The sequence below is a fragment of the Propithecus coquereli genome, unplaced genomic scaffold, assembly GCF_000956105.1.
Source record: "Propithecus coquereli isolate 6110/MARCELLA unplaced genomic scaffold, Pcoq_1.0 Scaffold240, whole genome shotgun sequence".
NCBI classification, from domain to species: domain Eukaryota; kingdom Metazoa; phylum Chordata; class Mammalia; order Primates; family Indriidae; genus Propithecus; species Propithecus coquereli.
This window is the reverse complement of record NW_012147953.1, coordinates 2,790,345-2,809,155: the sequence shown is the minus strand read 5'-3', so window position 1 is coordinate 2,809,155 and position 18,811 is coordinate 2,790,345. Positions and strand designations below refer to the sequence as shown.

Here is an 18,811-nt window from a genome sequence, read left to right as displayed (position 1 = left end):
TCTTTCTATTTTTTGGTAGAGACGGGGTCTCACTCTTGCTCAGGCTGGTCTAGAACTCCTGACCTTGAGCGATCCACCCGCCTCGGCCTCCCAGAATGCTAGGATTACAGGCGTGAGCCACCGCGCCCGGCCTACATTTCTTTTTCTAAGCGGGAGATTGCCTGGACTTTCTGCAAACACCATTACATGTACATGATAATTTGGGTAGTATATGTGCAATTCTAAAGTAGGGCCCAAATGGCTGCATGATACTTTGCTTAAAAGAAATTTGTTCTATTTGGAATAGGGGAGAAGGACTATTGCCATTCACAACAAATTTTCCTCTCACGTGGGCTTTGAAAATATGTTGATAACTAGGGTACAGTAATGGAGAGGACTTCAAAACAGTTAAAGTGGGAGGTATTAGTTAATTGAATTTACTGTGCTCCCTTACTTCTGCATTTACCTCATGGATTAAAGTTTCATTTGTTTGATTTTGTTTGCTTGTATTTAAGTCCTGGAGTTGTCCGTTTTTTAGAGACTCGGATCCCTTATTAATTGAAACTTCAGTGCAAATAGATAAAATTCCTGCCAGATAACACTGGCATCTACTAACTTAGATGTTTATTTATGTGTTTATTTAATTATCTGGCATAGGTAGGTATTTAAAGCATGCTTTGGTTTGTAAATATTAGTTTCCTTATGAAATGTAACTGTGCCTCTTGCCATTGAAATGAATTGACACTATCTAACTTTCCCCTCTTTACACATATTACTTGCCCAACTTTTAACTTTTCCAATATAAAAACATCTCACTACAATAAGAAAATTAATAAACAAAGTAAAAAGGGACTACTTTTGAAAAAATATTTCAGAAATTCAGTCCTTTTGATTAGTAACCAGCCTCAGTACCAGAAAAACTTCAAAGTGTTCTCTAAACATTGAATTTTCATCAGTGATGCTGCAAGCCTTAGTTCTCATCTTTCATGCTTACCATTGCAATAACTTCAAAAGGATAAAAAGAAAGAATCGTAATCTCTCAAAACAACCTTGTGCTCAGGCCAGTAATCGTGTATTTAGCTATCATGCATTCAGAACTAGATAATTGCCTCATTAAATTATGTTTTAATAAATATAATAATTAACATTTTGTTACAAAAAAGCAAATACTCAAACCATTCAGAAATGAAATCCAGAGCCCAAGGGATTTCTAGAAGAAAATGAAAAAGAATTAGATAGCGTCAAATATAGACATCTTCAAAGGGAAAGAGATCATTTAAACTTGCTTTTTACTTACTGAAATATGTTCTGCATATTTTATTGTTTTCATTATCGTGCTTCTTATAATCCAGCCAGTGAATGCTCAAAGAACATAAAATCCTACAAATAAATAAACTGAATATGAGTGAATTTACAAAAAGGCAACAATTAAGATCAAGAGCCTGACATGGAAACTTTGATTATGAAAAGCAATTATATTTCCTGTGGTGTTCCAGCATCATATGATTTATCAGTAGGAGAAAAATGGAAAAGTTTTAAGCTTCATGCCATTTACATGTTGAATTTTCAGAGCATCAATAACTTTCAGAGCATGAATAACCTTATCTGAATCAGCGTGGTATTATCAGTCAAAATTTTGGGTGATCAACACCTTACAGAATTAGATTGTGGGGCAGTCTGGGTCAGTGCAGGAAGTTGTGATAGATGTTGACCTTTGAATAAAAATTAGATATATGATCACAGACAATGTGCTCAGCAATTAGGTAGTCATCCGAGGAAGTACTGAAAACTATACCAGAGGGAACTTGGAGAGTGGAGTGTGAGTAGGGAGAGTTGTGGGTTGTGAATGGTCACCTAGAACCAAAAGAGACCAAAAATTAGTTTGCATTTGTGAATTTTTTCCTTTAGATCAGGGAGTGTCCTCACACCAGCAGCTTTCTAAAGCTATCTCACCGTAAGGTAATAAAATGGAGACAGCATTTAAAAATTAAAAACATGATTCTTCCTATCAAATTACACATAGAAAAAAATAATTTATCTTGGTAATACACATGAGAAATTGTTTAAAAGCTATATTGGCAAAAAACCACAAGTGTTTTATAATATGATGGTAAAAAGAAAAAAAAAAGAAGAAATGAATGGGAACCATTAACTATTCTCATTGAATATATATCTCCCTTAGACGTTGAAGTTTAAAAGTTATCCTTCCAGATGATTGATGTGTTATCTATAGTAGTGCTTCTTAAATTTATAGGGCATAGAGAAATCAACCGGGGATATAGTTCGTCTGGGATAGGATCTGAGATTCTGCACTTTGAACAAGCTTCCAGGTGGTGCTGATGCTGCACTTTGCACCACACTTTGACTAGGTCCTAGATAAACTGTTATTAAAGCAACATCCTCTCAATCCCTCAAAGAATATGGGCTAAGAATAGGGCTCTTTCTTTTCCATAAGAACATATTTAGAGGGTTTCTGAAAACAATTAGTAAGAAAAACAAGTAAGGGTTAAGATACATAAATTATAGTTCTATTTTTGACAGTACTTTTTTTTTTTGCCATCGACCTGTTACATAAAATAAGTAGGGCAGATTAAAGATGATCTGATTTGTAATATAAACAGTAAGTGCAGGGCTTAAACAGAAAGGCCTAAATAAGGTCTTGGGAAAGAGGTATGTGTGTTTGGAGGGGTTGGTGTTGAAGTGGAGAATGATCAAAAATGGGAAGGGTGAGAAAGGAAAGGTGACAAGTCAAAATCACTGTCAAGTGGATGGAGGAGAAAAGGGAATAGAAGAATATTAGGTGAAAGAAATATTAGACAAGCAAGGTTGACTGAATTGGTTAGATTTGTACATGGAAGTGGGAATTGGGAGTAAATGATGACTTAGTAAGTATAAAAACCCAGCTCTCTGCAAGTATTAATTCTACTTTCTATCAATGATAGAGGACCAGTAAGTTAAAATAATTCCTCTAAAGTACTAGAGGAACAACTCTAATACATATACACAAACATTTCTACACTAAACTCTAAGTTTCCTTCAGCAAAGTCACCAAGGAATAATTTTTAGTTGGTACATTTATTTCCCAATTGTCTTTAGGAAAAACTCAGTAGATAGGGCTGATTTTATTCTCAGAAGCACACACATTAATATAACCATAAAATTTAGGATCCTAAAAACTCCAGAGAACAATAAAATATGAGGAAGAATTTAAATTTATTTAAAAATCCCTTGAGTTTTTGTGGGTGCATTGAAAATGGTAGGAAATGAAGTAGGTATTAGAGGGGAAATTAGGAACAGGGCTAGCCAGACATTTTGGCACAGGTATTACTTGACTTCTGTTCTTCGATCACCAATCTGCATATACCAAATAAGAAAACATTTCAATAAAATGGTAAGTTGAAAGCAAGGACAAGGACATAATACCTTTGTAACAATGGAAACTGCTACCTATTAATTCATTGGTGTCATCTCATGAATCTATGTTCATATTGAAAAGGCAAGAAAGCTGCTCTTTCCACATTCTGAATATCACCTAGTTTGTTGTTACGCAGAGTCCTGAACTTTACCCAGGATAAATCTTGTGGTATTTATGGTTGCATATTTTTAAGTTAAAGTGAAAATAAGCCAAAAATCTAAATTGAAGTTGAAAGTGAAGGAAAACTCGGTTTTTGAGGAAATGATGAGTAGGATGTTATGGGGCATCAATCTTTAAGGAAGAGAGGGTATGAGATCACAGGAGAGTGGCTGCCTAACAGAAATGCAGCCTTCTAAATTCTGATTTTTGAAGAAAGTTCATCCCAAACTAGCCTTCTATGAATAAAAGTTACTCTTTGGGAGTAAAAACTGTGTAAACTGGGATTGGCTCTATAGTAATTAACAAGTAAGAAAGAGAAAAATAAGTCACCCTTATCTACACTTACAAAGAGAAAACAAGCACCGATCATTGCTGCTTTGACCGTCACATCCAGATCTGCTGGCACGTGAATTCCAAAGTTGTCAGCATTTGTGAAGACATCATTTACAAATCCTGACCAGTACTTCGAAATCTTCCCAATTGTAAGTTTTTCATTAATGGTTTTCACCTTCAAAAAGAAAATAAGAAGTATTAAATTTGAACGTGAAAAAAGATGGTTTTACATTTCTGAGGGTATTACTTCATGAGAGCTTTCAATTATTTTATTCATCATTTCCAAATGACAATTTTATGTTATTTATTCCTTTATATAAGAGTGGGTTTATAGGTTTAACTTTCCAGTTCACTCTTCAGACATTTTGCTTTTCTGACAGTTTTCTAATTCATTATAATTCTTTTTTTCCTTTTTGTATGCAGATGGAGAATATAATAGCAATAAATTATTAAGGTGAGGCTACCACAAGATGGCAGCAGGTACATAGTTCAATTACATGCTTTAACCATGAAGGCAATTCCTTTACCTGGGGTCTAGATTTTAAAACTAAATTCTCCATTTAAAAAAATATGAAAGAAGATATTAGGAATTAAATTAATTTCTAGGTACAATTTGTAAACTTCCAAACTTTTATTGCTAAGATTTTATAATTATTAAACATTTAAATATTACCAGTAATTATTAAATCACATTTTAATATTATACTTATTTGTTAGGTCATTCCTTTCTAACTAATCCTAAGTCCTATTTTTACATCAAAAAACCCTCTGGGCTAATGTACCACACAAGAAGTTTAGACCAATTTGACATAAAAGTCTATCAGTCCTTCTCAGCTAGGAGTCTACAGTTCAACTTTATAAACCATTCATTTGCATACCCTGTTTCCCCTTCTGATGCTGAAAGTGATTCAATATAAACTTTCGCTTTCCATATGGTGCAAAAAGATAGAAAATAGAGAAAGTTACTTAGGACATCTCTATACTCTGAATACTAACACTCTTATGTTTTAAGTTCTCAATCATATTACTTTTAGGAAAGCCATGACAAATTCTTATGGAATGGGACGAAGTTAGAATAGCTCACTTTGTAAAATTTACATTGTATTCTATAAGATTAATGTTCCTTTAAGTCCTGAAAACTGATGTCCTAGGTAAGATATACATGAATGAATGAATGAATGGAAAATAAATATACACTTTAATTTAGGTCATCTTCTCTGCCTAAGATGTTATCTAGGAGAATCTGTTAAGATAGTTTATATTGCTACAGATTAGATTTGCAACGACCTATTGCTTTTAGCATTCAGTTTACATAAATATGAGAGTATATTGTTTTATAAAACAAATTTTAAAAGTCATATGAACATAGCTTTCTAAATTAGTGATATTTTAATGGAGTGTGTTTCTGAAATGAGATCTGAACTGGGAAATGTGACCACTGGGGCTATAGAAAAGAAGTTATATAATTTAGGTGATTCTAAACTAAATACCATGTATTCTATAATTCCACATAAATAAGACACAACTAAAATTGAATGTACTGCTATTTTTCAAAATCAGAAAATACTGATTATCGAAAAAAGACAAAACTATATATACATAAAAAGCTTGATGTTCAAATACTTGGATACATTTAAAATAATAAGAGGTTTACTGTTTTGTCCATAAAACACACAAAATTGTATCTAGCTAAATATACTTTCAGGAAAAGTTTTATTTGATAGCCATCATTATATTCTATTTTTTAAAATTACTTTGAATAATACTTACACTGGCCTATGACAAATATCATGACCAAGGTGGTACATTTTATAATATTATTTTTAAAAAATTCTTGGACTTAGTATCTCTGGAATTATAAATTCTTATTGCATATACAAAATAAGCTTATTAAATTACTTCACAAATATGTTATTTTCTAAATTTATTTGAAATTAAATTGATTTGAACATTTTAAGATTTGAATTACGTTGCAAAATATCAGGACCTAAGTGAAAATTTCCTTCATTTTTCAATCATACCTCAAAATCCACATCACCAAAACAGCCGCATGTTGCACAAGGACCAATAATTTTCAAAATATCTTCTTTGTTTGCATTTTGAATTGTGAATTTAGGCAGAAAGGGGTCCCATTTCTGTGCAACGTAGCCAACTATAGTACCAGGAGGGGCTTGAATTTCTAACTGTAAGAAGAGATAATAATAAAATAAGATTTTCTTGTTACTATATTTTAATGTTACTATAATATCAATTTACCTCTAAACAGTTTAGTTATGAAATTACTTTAATATTCTATAAATCAACCTAAATATCTGCTTCTAAGAATACAAAGTAGTGGGTTTTTTTTTTTTCTATTTTATAGAAACAAAGAAATTCACTGTATAGATAAATGTTTGGCACTGTGCACTGAAAGTCCATGTCTTATTGTCCCTAAGGAGAATCTGCCCCAGGACTATCTTCTGACTCTGGGACATTGGCTTCTTTGCTATTTTATTCCCAGTACAACAGCTGGTCAACCATTGAAGCTGTTCCCCATGTGCTAACTCATATCTACGTACTCTCAGTTGTAGCCACAACATATATCTAAGTCTTCTTTACCAATTATTGAGTGTTCATGAGTTTGTTTCTCTGCATATTGTCAAATTCCTGTTTCTCTGTGTTAATTAAAAACAAATTCTTTTTGCAGTTACAGTTATTAAACACCAGTTTGATTGCTGTTTCATGTTTTCCAAAGTATTAGAGACCAGCAGTTGCATTTTGCATTTTCAGGCATAATGTTAGTATTTGACCCCATTACCCTGACATATTTATGTAAGCCAAACCAATTACTTTTCTTAGATAAGTTGGGAGCAGGTGCAAATAAAAATAAAATGTTTGCTTTTAAACCAAGCCATCTCTCTATCTGATTTTGACTTTTCTTATTAAGTTCATGGTCTTCTGTGTGGGTCTGTAGCGTTCTTACGGAGACAAAGGTCATTTTAACTAGACTGCTTAGAATTATATAGACTTGTTCTGGGATCATTTTAAAAGTATGTGATTTGATTTTGACCAAACTTTAAACAATTACTAATGGGTATCATGATATATCTTATGTTTATTATCAGAAGTTTTCAAATGGGCATATATTCTATAACAATACTGACTATACCAACTTGGGGCACACTAATATTACATCTTCAGTAGGTGGATGGAAATTCTTGGGCTCCGTGTATGAGTACTTGAGTCATCTTATCACTTAGCCAAGTGCTTGCCCATAAATATTAATACTTGGAGAATTAGCTTCAATATATATTGTTAGAAAAGTCCCTTCTATATTAATACTTATTTTCCATTGTTCTAAGGACAGTGCTTATATACGAGTACTCAATAGAGAAGTTTGGGCTTGAATTAGGATACCCAGATCAAATCCCGTTTATGATATTTCCTGAATGCGTGATCCTGGGAAACTCACCTCCACTCTGTTTCCTTGACTACAAAACGTGGGGAGTAAAACCTACTCTTTCTAGCTCATACAGATGTCATAATATGAAAGTCAGTAAAGGAAATAAAAGTTCTGTCAATTTAATTGCATCATGTCAATGAAAGTTATGATTACAAGTCTATTAAATAATCTATTGTATATTAAAATAAAATAATTGAATTATTCCCTTTAAAACAGTAATACTATCTTCACCAAACCTTGGAGTTTGTCATAAATGGGTAAATATAATGTGAGATTCTGTACTAAATAATAATATCTAAACAAGAGAACACTTTAGAGGGGTTTAATATCACTTAACACTTCCTGGACTTTGCAACAGTTAGAGAAGACAAGGGGTCTATTTGCCCAACGGTGGAACTTGTAGACATTACAATTATGTGGCTAATATAGAGATTGAGAAGCACGTGACTCATTTTCATGATACATGAGCTGTCTCCACCAATTAACATCACGGAATCCACCATAGTCTTTGGTTGGAAAGGTAAAAAGTTTAGTGAATCACCAAATCCTCAAACTATTCTGATTCAAAAGAAGCATCGTACTAATTCAAACAATTGAAAGGTTAATAGGCCCATAGCTCCAGATGAATTCCATTTAAAGAAATAATTGCTAATTAAAAAAAATAAGACATTCAAAGCCAGTGACTAACCTCTTGTAGGTAGCAAGGGCACCAGCAGCTATTACACCTCAAAGGCCTGTTTACGGTAATCACCTCTCGACCTGAGTTATCTGTGATCCTCAGGGTGCAAGATCGCAGCGTGGAACAGAAAGTACGATTGAAACAGATGCTTTCCTCCACTGCAAAGTAAATTCTTTGTCCCAAGCTGTTTTTAATCTCATATTTGTTGGAGATCTCAGTACCAAGTATCACTAATGGAGCAAAAAAAAAATACCATAAAATAATGTTTTGCTTAGTATCAAAATCTTTAAATAAATGAAGGAGGAGTGTTAATTAAAACTGAGCAGTTGATTAATTATTAATTATACGGTGTCTTCTTTACACAAATCTATTTCCATGCTTTAAATTTTGAGAACTTAGCCATGGAAATCAAAGTAAACGCTGAGAACAAAGCTATGTAATTAATTAATTTTGATTCCAGATATATGACCTACTTGAAAACATGTAGTATCACTTTTCAACTAAAGTTCCAATGCTGAGAAGAAGGATCTATTACTCAAATAATAAATCTATCATTGCTGTGGAAATTATTGGGACAACTTACAGTGACAGTAATGATCTTGTCTAAAATCTCTATCTGGTATTACATCTACAGCTTCATGCTATTCTGCTATTTAATTTTGACTTATTTTAGGAATAATGTAGAACAATTACAAACATAAAGTACTTAAATAATTTGAATTCAGTTAGTCATTCTTGTAAATTTGTGTATTGTTAAATAATTTGCCTATTTGGTGAATCACTGATAAAATGATAAAGCAGTGACATTTTGTTTTGACATTTTTTATGTCTCAACCCTGACTTCCATTTTTGAAAGTATTAAGAAATTTAAATGATTAACATTCATGGAAATGATCAAATAGATTTTATTGTTTTAAGATTAAATATAATGTTAGAATTTTAATGGCAATATCAACTCGGAGTTTTATCTAAATCAAATTAATAATTTTACTTTTAGCTTTTATTTTAAGAATAGTGTTCTTTTTGATCTAATTCTATTCTATACATTTAGCTTTATTGCTTTTAACATATTTTTATGTAAAGAAACTTCTGAAAAGGAAAATATTTTCAACAGTTTTAATAAATGCAGAATATAATGTACTCACTTCCAAGAAGCTCCACCTGCTGGTGTATAATTATCAGGTCTAACTGTTAAAGGGTGACATAAAGGAAATACAAAGTATTACATCACAAACTTCAAAAACCTTTGGAGATATTACTATTAACATATTTACTATACTGCATAAAATTAGGTGATTTTCATGTTCTTTATTAGGAAAAAGGTTGAAAACAGCTCACATTTTATAATGCAACAAAAATGACTTTTATTCAAGTAAAAATTTACAAGACCTCTGAAAATTCCAAGGCAGAATTGCCCAAAATAAGAATAGGAACAGTGTTTAATTCTGTGCTAACTCTTTCTGTGATAGTGGAAAATAAGTAGTCTTGGAAACAAGAGTTCGAGAAGAGTTTTAAACAATCTTTGAATAATAACGCCCAAGATGTTTTAAAACTCCCAATATTTTATTTTTAAAGAAATGAAACAACACAGTAATGATTTTAATTCCTGGCCTCTCCTCTTCACCCCTGCCAAATTCTATTGTCACTCTGAAAGGCTGCAAATCATTCCTTTCAGTAATGCAATGTCTTTGTTAAGGCTGAAAGATTATTCTGTAAATTTTTCTCATTCACATTTTCCTTTGGACTAGAAAAAAACAGAAACCCTCTTCGTGTAAACAAAATACAAATTTAAGCAGAATGACAGTTATGGCACTAAATATGTGATATAAAATTTGCCTTATGTAATTAAAATTAAAGTTAATTTACACAGATAAAGTATCCACAGACATTGAGAAATGACTATATTAAAAAGTATACAATTCAAATTGCCATTTTAAAGGAAATAGGAAGGATGTGTTCTTAGATTAAAATTTATTTGTGTGTATGTTAAATTTGATATTCAGTACTTGGAGATCCACTAAGGCAAAATCATGAACACTGAATATACTGCTGATCATTGTATTCTCTAATACTTCATTTTAAATTGCACCTTAAACTTTTCTTCACTTTATGCTCCCTTCATATTACTAAACTTGCCAATAACTATTAAACGGAGCCAGTCATTACTAAAATTTGGTATTGACTGGACACCACAATCTCAGAAAATTTGAAGCTACATTATTTCCTTCATTCTCCTTGTATAATCCTGAGGTAGAGATAAAACTAATACTATTTTATCTATTTAAATCTTATTATTGATAAAAAAAATGTACATGTGGCCTCTTTTTTTAAAGACTCACAAAAATATTTTTCCAAAAATATTTTATGGTCTCAGACATTCTAAAAGCTATTTTAGCAATTATAACAAAAGATTTTTTTCAAATGAGGATGAATCTTTTACAGTGTATTTCATTAGTTCTGTTCTATTTTCAGGAAAATGGAAGGTTGTGGGAATAGAAGGATATATCCTTAAGAAGCATATACTTGATTATTTAGCAGTGGATCTACATAGAATTAACTTAGAGAGGGAGCTCTGTGGGGCCAAGACGAAGTCTGAGTTTAGGAACTTTTGAGTATCGGTGTCATGGATCAAGCTTTAGTCCTGAATTTTAGAAACTATCAATTGAGACCTACTCAGAAAAGGGAAGTGGTACCTCTCCAATACTCAGTAATAGCAGTTGTTTATTGAATAACTATCATGAGGTAGTCACTGGGCTAGACATTTTGACATAGTATAGTATTTAATCCTCACCAAAACTCAGACAGATAAATGTCATTAATTTTAAATGTGAGCAAACAATCCCAGGTTAAGTAATTTACCTAAAATCACAGAGTTTGTAATAGGCCACCGATTCTGACAAGCTTTCTATTCTGGTACTTTACTGACATCACTTAAATAAACTTCGGAACTCGAGGAAATCAATCTTGTGACAGTGTGGAACTTGAGCGCCTTTCTTCCCTGTTTTCTGCACTCTTCTACTCCCTCCATAGTCTGTAATAACATTTGATTTGATCTCTAGGCCAAACCTCCTGGACTTGAGGGTCTTGTGTTTGGTTGTTCTTGTAGTTTCCTTGAAGTAATCCCAGGCTACTTATGAACTATGGTCCAGATGTGCTTTTTCCATCCTTTTCTGTTGATTGATGGACTAGGAACTGTTGGAAACTTTAAACAGATTGAATTATATATTCCTGTGTCAGAGCAAGTAAAGTGCTCTTAATGTATGAAAGTAGTAGAAATGAAAATACAATGGCAAACTTGGATGCAGCTTAGGAATTAATGCTTTTTTAAAATCAGATTTATAGGTGTCAGTGATTCCATTTAATATATGTATTTCAAAATAAGTTGAATATTTACATGTTTTTGTAGACTTTTACTACTGTTACCCATAAGTGACTAAATTATAATAATTAATTATCCTTGGACATTATAGGGTAAAACGTCATTGACTGTTATGAACATGTAAATCCCTATGGCAAGTATGTATTGATTTTATTCTTATATTTAATCTACATGATATATATATGCATATATACACCTAAGCATATATACATGTATTTATTTTCAAATTCTTTATGGAAGCAAGATTATCAGTAGTCATTGGATGGACTTAATTAAAAGAGAATAGATGGTTTTTAAAAATTTTACTTAATTTTTTATTAATAATTTAGAAGGATTTTTATTGTATATTTTTCTGTTTATTGATGAATCCAATGTTCATGATTTTATTTAATTTTATGGCTTTTAGATAAAAGTTAACACCTGAAAATTCACTTTATATTGTCTCTTATAGACTTATTGTATAACACTTTTGAAATGTTCGCTCATCTTTTTATGCATTCATTGTTTTAAAGTAAATGTGTTCTTTTAGTATAAAGTGAGTATCTTTCCTTTTAGCAGTAAAATATTCAACAACTGGTGGCATATTTTTGTTTTGTGAGAAAGATTAACGAAGGTGTAATTTTGAAATTTTTCTCCCTTTTAGAATTTAAGCCAAGGTGTTCATATCTCTATTTATTGAATGTTAAAAAAAATGTGTTCGTGTCAAGCATCTGGCTCCGGGTGTGTCATCATTCATGGATGGAAGAAGAATATGTGATGACCATATGTGATCATCAAACCTCAGCCCTCTGGCACTGGTATATCACTTTTATACTGGGCAAAACCTTGTCTGACAACATTCCCAAACAGCTTGCAGCAGTTAATCAACTCTAGTCAGCTATTACAGCTGATCCTCTCTGCAGATGGAAGATGGTAGGTTCGCTTTTCCAGCTCTTTTACATATCTCCCTGAGCTCTCCAGTCTCTAAAGTACATTTGTCTGCCGGTGGGTTTCTGGAGAAGGCATCTGCAATTATAAACATTTTTCCAGGAACATATGCTGCATGCAGCTTAAACCCTACCAGGCATAAAAGAAATCTCTTGTACCTTAAGGGAATTAACACAGAGATTTGATTTTGATAAAGGAGATAGACTTTATAGATTGAAAGGATGCCAAACAAACTGAAAATTGCAGCAGATGTGCTGACATTTCAATATTAGTGTAAGTGTATTTCTAATCATTTGTAGGATAAAATACAAAAGCAACAATAATATTCGTATATGAGTAGCAATAGCTGTTTACGTGCCATATAGTTCAGATGTTGATATTTTTGATTGATTTGTTGTGAGGCTGGAATCCCTACCTACCCTACAATGACTAAAACAGCGACTATACCTAATCATAATATGATCTTTCAAGCACATTGGCCTGGAGATGCAGTAGGATCAGAAGACAGTACTGTTCACTTGATAACTTGCTTTCTCTTGGGTTTCCATCCTCCTTTTAAGATTCAGTTGAAGATGGTGGACTCTCAGCTCATTGCAGAAATCTCTCTGAAGTGCTTTGAGCCTTAACAACCTTTCTCTCCTCTATACACTTGCACAAATTACAATTGTGTGTTTACCTGGCATTTGTACACATCCTTGCACTTTTTTTTAACATTTTTTTGTCCTCCCAATTAGATTGCAAAATGTTTGGGTGAGAGGGGATAGGTTTTATGCTTTTTATAGCCTTGAGTATAGCAAGTACTCAATAAATATTCTTTAAATAAATCGCTGTAGGTAACTAGATATATTAGACAATTCCTCAGGGATAGATTTACTGACACCTTGAGCAACGAACAGAAGGTGGATAAATGTGCTAAACAGCTCTATCAAAAATATTTAGTCTTGTCACTCTATTAAATACATAGGAAAATAAAAGTAGCAATGAAAGAAAACAAATTTTTCCTAAATAATAGAAATAAATAAGATCATTATTTTATGATTTATAATGCCTTTGTCACTTCAGTAAATGATTGGTTGAAGACTTACAATTTTGGTTGAAAAGCAATAAACCAAATTTGCATTAACTTTAAGGAGAAAATATCTGTAGGAATATAAAGATAAAAACACCTGGCTTAAATATTCTAGACCAGGGGGGAGACTGACTGTCGGAAGGAAACTTGGCGGAGGGAGACGCGGCTGCCAGGCCTGGTTTTCTGGATTGGAAGATGCGACACCGAGCCTCTGGTCTGGGTCCGGAGTTCCAGGGAGAAAACCAAGCAGGCCTCTACTTCTTTGGTTTTGGGCATCTGCAAGAGAATGAAAATCCCAATCTATATTCAAATTTAGGTCATTTCGTTTAGTTCTTCTTAAAATATTTGTTACTTCTCAATTCAGGGGGTAGATTCTCTCCGGTTGCCTCTCATTTTGTGCCTTTCCTTCCTTTTCTCTACTCACTGCCACCACCGCCGGACCCCTGAGTCAGAAAACAAGAAATGTGAAAGACTGCTGGTAGTAGCTGTGAGAAAGAGTTGAATAATTTGACCAAAATAAATAACTAAATATATATAAATATATTTAGGCAAGTAACATCTGTTGAGAGATATGAAGAATCATAAACACAAAAGAAAAAAAAAATGGTAAAAGGCACTAGATGCTCTGTATTCATAAAAGGCTAACCTTAGACTTGCGTTTTAATCATAGTTATGACCATCTTTCAAGGCATATTCTCCCCTTCCCAAATATAATGGGGGTGCCTTGTGATTTCTGAGGATATTTTGTCTCATTTTATCAATCATACTGTTATGGCTCTGTTTAACTCAGTGTTTTTTACATTTTAGCTTTAACAGAATCACCTAGAGGATTTATTAAAACACAGATTGCTGGGCCTCACTCCAGAGTTTCTGATTCAGGAGTAGAGGAGGGAGAGAGGACTGGAGAATTTGCGTTTCTAATAAGATGCCCAGATGAAGCTAATCAAAATGATCGGAGGATATACTTTGACAACTAATGGTTTAATTTCACATACTGTAAGAATATTCATAACTAATTTGTGAGCTTCTTAAGGGCAGTATAATATCAAACTTAGCTTTGATTTCCAGTTTTTTTGTATAAAAGCACCCAATAATCTTGAGGGTATGAGTCCCTTTGTAGCTCACCCAATATTACAAAAGATAAAAGATAAAATAATAAAAGAATTTCAAAAAGTTTGAATTTAATTTTTTTATCTTTTCTTTCTTTCTTTTTTTATTCAGTCCCCGTAGGGACTGCCAAAAATTGTCAATGCCGACTGTATTGCAAGTGGTCATGGCGGAGTATTGGGAAAAGTTTTCAATTAACAATAATCGCGCCTCGGATAAACCTCATTGGCTATGATACTGCCACTGCGCAAAGCTGAATTTAATATTTTTAGAGAAATCATGTGTTTTCTATATTATTCCCAGGTCAATGTGTTATTATTTAGATCATCTTTCAGTTTGAAATTTGCAGGTTTGCTATTTACCTTGCATTATTCTTTGTAATATTATGCATAAGCCCTAATAAGTGGTGCATGCAAAAGTCTTTTAGGTTTAAAAATATAAATGATAGCTTTTCTACTATTATTTTTTCTTTTTCTTCTCACATGACTACTATACAGGTATTTCCTTAGTAGAGATCCTTTTTTTTTCAAAGAATATCAGTGTTTTCACTTCTCGTCTTTAGTAATCAATAAAGTATTAAAGTTTTCGTAAGTACATTTAATTATTTTATCAATGTGAAGCTGTTTTAGATTGAGTGTAGATGTGGAACAAGGTTTGTGACAGGTATTTTCAAATACGAGAGGGACCATTATGAAGACAAGTAAGTCAGATCATTTTAAAGATGTATTAATAAGAAGAACAAGAAAAGTGGCTCTGGATTCATACAAGGAGGAAATTTATAATATCTGTACAAAGATTTGAATAAGGACTCTCATTACACATACGCTAAAATTGAAGTGGCATCTACATCATTTACGCTAGATTACAATGGTTTCACTTCAACAATGACAACTATATTTATGAGAGTTTATATGTGCAGGTGAGGGGTATTTTTCTGTATGTTTTAAATCTCTAAAAACTAAATTTAAAAAAATAAAATGGGTTTCCTTTTAAGATAGTAAATTCCCCGTCATTAAGAAAAATCAAGTATATACTCCATTCATACATTTATTCATGAAATAAATTTATTCATATATTTATTTCATCTTAAGGTTCTAGGAATGGACTATGTTTATCATTATTTAGTGTAGGATCACGAAGTTTGTAATGGTATTTGACATTTAGAATTCAGATATGCTTTTTGGTTAGTACCACATGGAAAAAGTTGTCATATGGCTCCACTAAAATAGAATGCCATATTGATAATATTATAGCAGTTTGCTTTCCACAAGAACCCCAACCTGAACTCTTGTTTTCTTAGATCTGGGGCAGACAGAAAGGAAATAGACTAACAACTCCTTTTGCTCTTGAGACGGGTCCTCAAATGGAATCCCAAGCAGTAAACCCAGAAGAAGATGACGTAATACTACGTTACATTTTGGAGAGGAGCTAATGGCAAATATAGCAGTAAGAACTAGAAAATATTGAAAGGTAATAAACATTCCTTCTTCAGCATTAGTGCCAAATGCACTTTTGTCATTAACTTTCAGAAAAACATTGAGGCAGTGATGAAATTCAGAATAGTGGTTCATGTTAACAATGAAGATGCTTGGCTTATTGGCCAGAAAGAGAACTTTATGGAGGCTAGAAATGTCTATGTCTTGATCTTGGTGGTGGTTACATTAGTGCATCTTTATTTTAAAAATTACGTAGCCTAAGTTTCATATTCTTTATGCACTTTACATATGTTGACCCTCAAATAATAAAAAACAATGTAGGGATCAATTTCTAACAATAGTTGGTAGAAAATTATTAAATTCTCTCATCGTCAATTTTATTGTTAAGTGGATTGGCAAATTACCACAATTTTACCTTATAAACTGTGTTTGTTGTAACAAAATGCAGTGGATTATTGAGTGTCTAGCAAGTAACTACACATTCCTAACCCAGATCTTTAAGTCCTTAGACCTTGCAGCAGATCCAGAGACATCAGTGCACTTGAAGCCCAGAGGATATCATGTCCAAACTCTTTATTCAGAAGTAGAATATGGGTGAGTCTCTGTCTGAGACCTTTGAGAGAGAACACTATTCGGAGATCACTTACTTCCTTTCCTGGGATTTTAGTATTTTTTAAAGATAACTCTTGTTCAGTTTAGATCATCCTGAAAACTTTTTTCCTCAAACTTGAAGTCTAAGACGAATCTGTTCTTAAATTGTGTTTATTTATACTAAACCAGGAGGCTCCAGATCACACAAATGTTTCTTCAGTTCTAATGGCATCCAGTATTTAGACTGCCCTTTGGTTTAGTAGTGCTGATTGATTTGCCTAAGAATGTGCAAAATGCCGATTAGCTTTATTCCCTGGGAAAATGCTAATTGCCAACACAGTTTCATGGGCCAGAAAACACAATGTTATAAATAATGTCTTTACATATATTTGAAGAAAACTGTCCACAAAAATGTTTTAGATAAATAGTGACGATAACTTGACCGTGCCCTCTCAAACAAGATTTCTAATAGAAAAAAAAGTTTCATTGTTATTTAAATTCTCTTAAGTAGTATAGGGTCTCTAATAGATGTATTATCCACTCCATGTGTTAAATATTTTTAGTAGGTTGCAGAAGGAGTCTCAGTTTTCCATCTGAAGTTTTGCCTCTAAGTTTAGTCTTAAGTACTTATCATTACTGAACATCACTACTTTTTGGTAGATTAATCATATTTTGATCACAAGATTGCTTTCTAGTCACAGTTTCTTCAAAGACTCAGACCACCAGATGAAGAAGGAACTCCTTTGAATTTCTATCTGGCTTTGAATTTCTATCTACTCTTTTAAAAATGTATAACCACCTTATAAATATTTTACACACTCTGCAACTCTTTACCTTACAGGCTTCAGTGTTGCTGTTAACTCTTATTTTATAAAGTGATGAAGTGTTTTGGACTAAGTGTTAGCGTAAGTCTTAAATGAAAGAAAATACTTGTCCAGGTTTTTTGTTTATTTGTCTTTATATATAGAGAATGAAGCGCACATATATTAAAATTCATGATTTTTCTGGTTCATGTACATATTTTACAATTTGAGCTTTCCCAGTGATTCTCAGGGGATGGGTCTATATTAAATGTTGATGAAAAATGAAAAGATTACTTCATTTGTTTCATATTAAATAGTGACTAAAGTGTGTTTTGATGAAGGAAGTAAGCATACACATTTCTTTTAACGGATCGTTAATTTAATTTAAAATATTATAAATTGATTGACTATATTATCCTATTATAATTAAGTTAAAAGGTTTCCACCAATTATACTAATCATAATTCTTCATGCTAAAACTTTTCATTATAGCCTAGAATTTAATGATTCATTCTGAAAATGAAATGAAAGCACATTATAATTTTATTTTTTATACAAGTTGCACAAGTGTTTTTAGTGGGATTGTAACTTATCACCTTAAAAAGCAACCACATCTCTTGTCTTTTGAGGATGTCTTTAAAAGACATCAGTAATGGTATTTCTACAGTTTTAGGAATTTAAGGAAAAACTTACCAGCTCCCTCTTCCCAATTGTACTTTAATGCTTTCTAAATTATGTATGAAAAGTTTTCTTCAAATCTCCTTAAACCTGGGATATCAACCTGTCCTTGTGTTTGACATTAAATAATCCCATTCTAAATTTTGCTATGCAGCTTTTCTCATTAATTCACTGCGTTTATGTTCATGATAACTAACACATTGTTTACATCTGAACTTTTACATTCCATCAGATAGAGTGGTTTCTTGCTTTTAGTTATATGCAACATGCTTTTTGGAATTAAATTTTTAAAATCCCCATGTTCAAAAGTAGGAAATGAAAGCTTTCAAAGTACCAGTCTTTTTGATTGCAACACCTCTAAAACTATATATTTTTAGTCATAATATAAGGAAAATTTTATTAGCTGTTTATATTTACTCTTACCTTTAGAGGCCATGAAGATGTCTGAGTCACTTCTTCAAAGGCAGCCAGGTTAAAACAAACAAACAAAAAGGCTTTTCTTGTTGCAGAAAGGAGAGAAAACACAGTATGGGTAAAACTTCAGAAGGTGTCTGTGTACCTCATGTCAGCTTACAAGTAACAGAGGAAGGGAGTTCCTTGCTGTTTCTAGAGTGCTGGATTTTATCAGTTTGGACAACAGAGGGAGATGAAACTATCACAAAGGTAAACACTACTTAGAAACCATCATATAACTTTGCTGGCTGAAGGCACAATTGAAAAATAATGAACACCAGAAAGGAAGGCACACAACATTCATTTTAAGAGTCTTATTTCCACTTAGTTGTTTTTTTCTCTTAGAATGTACACTTTTGCA

General features: G+C 32.5%; 1 protein-coding gene across 1 annotated transcript in view; it reads right to left on the bottom strand.

Moving 5' to 3' along the window:
- The window catches only part of LOC105811824 (phospholipid scramblase family member 5-like), a 39,802-nt gene extending 21,348 nt beyond the window's left edge, over nucleotides 1–18,454 (bottom strand). Inside the window, exons 1-7 of the mRNA XM_012646101.1 lie at nucleotides 18,421–18,454; nucleotides 13,516–13,658; nucleotides 9,153–9,195; nucleotides 8,017–8,237; nucleotides 5,908–6,069; nucleotides 3,900–4,061; nucleotides 1,277–1,359 (exon numbers count right to left, since the gene is read on the bottom strand). Coding sequence (XP_012501555.1) covers nucleotides 1,321–1,359; nucleotides 3,900–4,061; nucleotides 5,908–6,069; nucleotides 8,017–8,237; nucleotides 9,153–9,195; nucleotides 13,516–13,658; nucleotides 18,421–18,433 — 783 coding nt within the window. The 5' untranslated portion in view covers nucleotides 18,434–18,454 and the 3' untranslated portion in view covers nucleotides 1,277–1,320. The remainder of the gene's footprint in view (nucleotides 1–1,276; nucleotides 1,360–3,899; nucleotides 4,062–5,907; nucleotides 6,070–8,016; nucleotides 8,238–9,152; nucleotides 9,196–13,515; nucleotides 13,659–18,420) is intronic.
- Nucleotides 18,455–18,811: the final 357 nt, after the last annotated feature.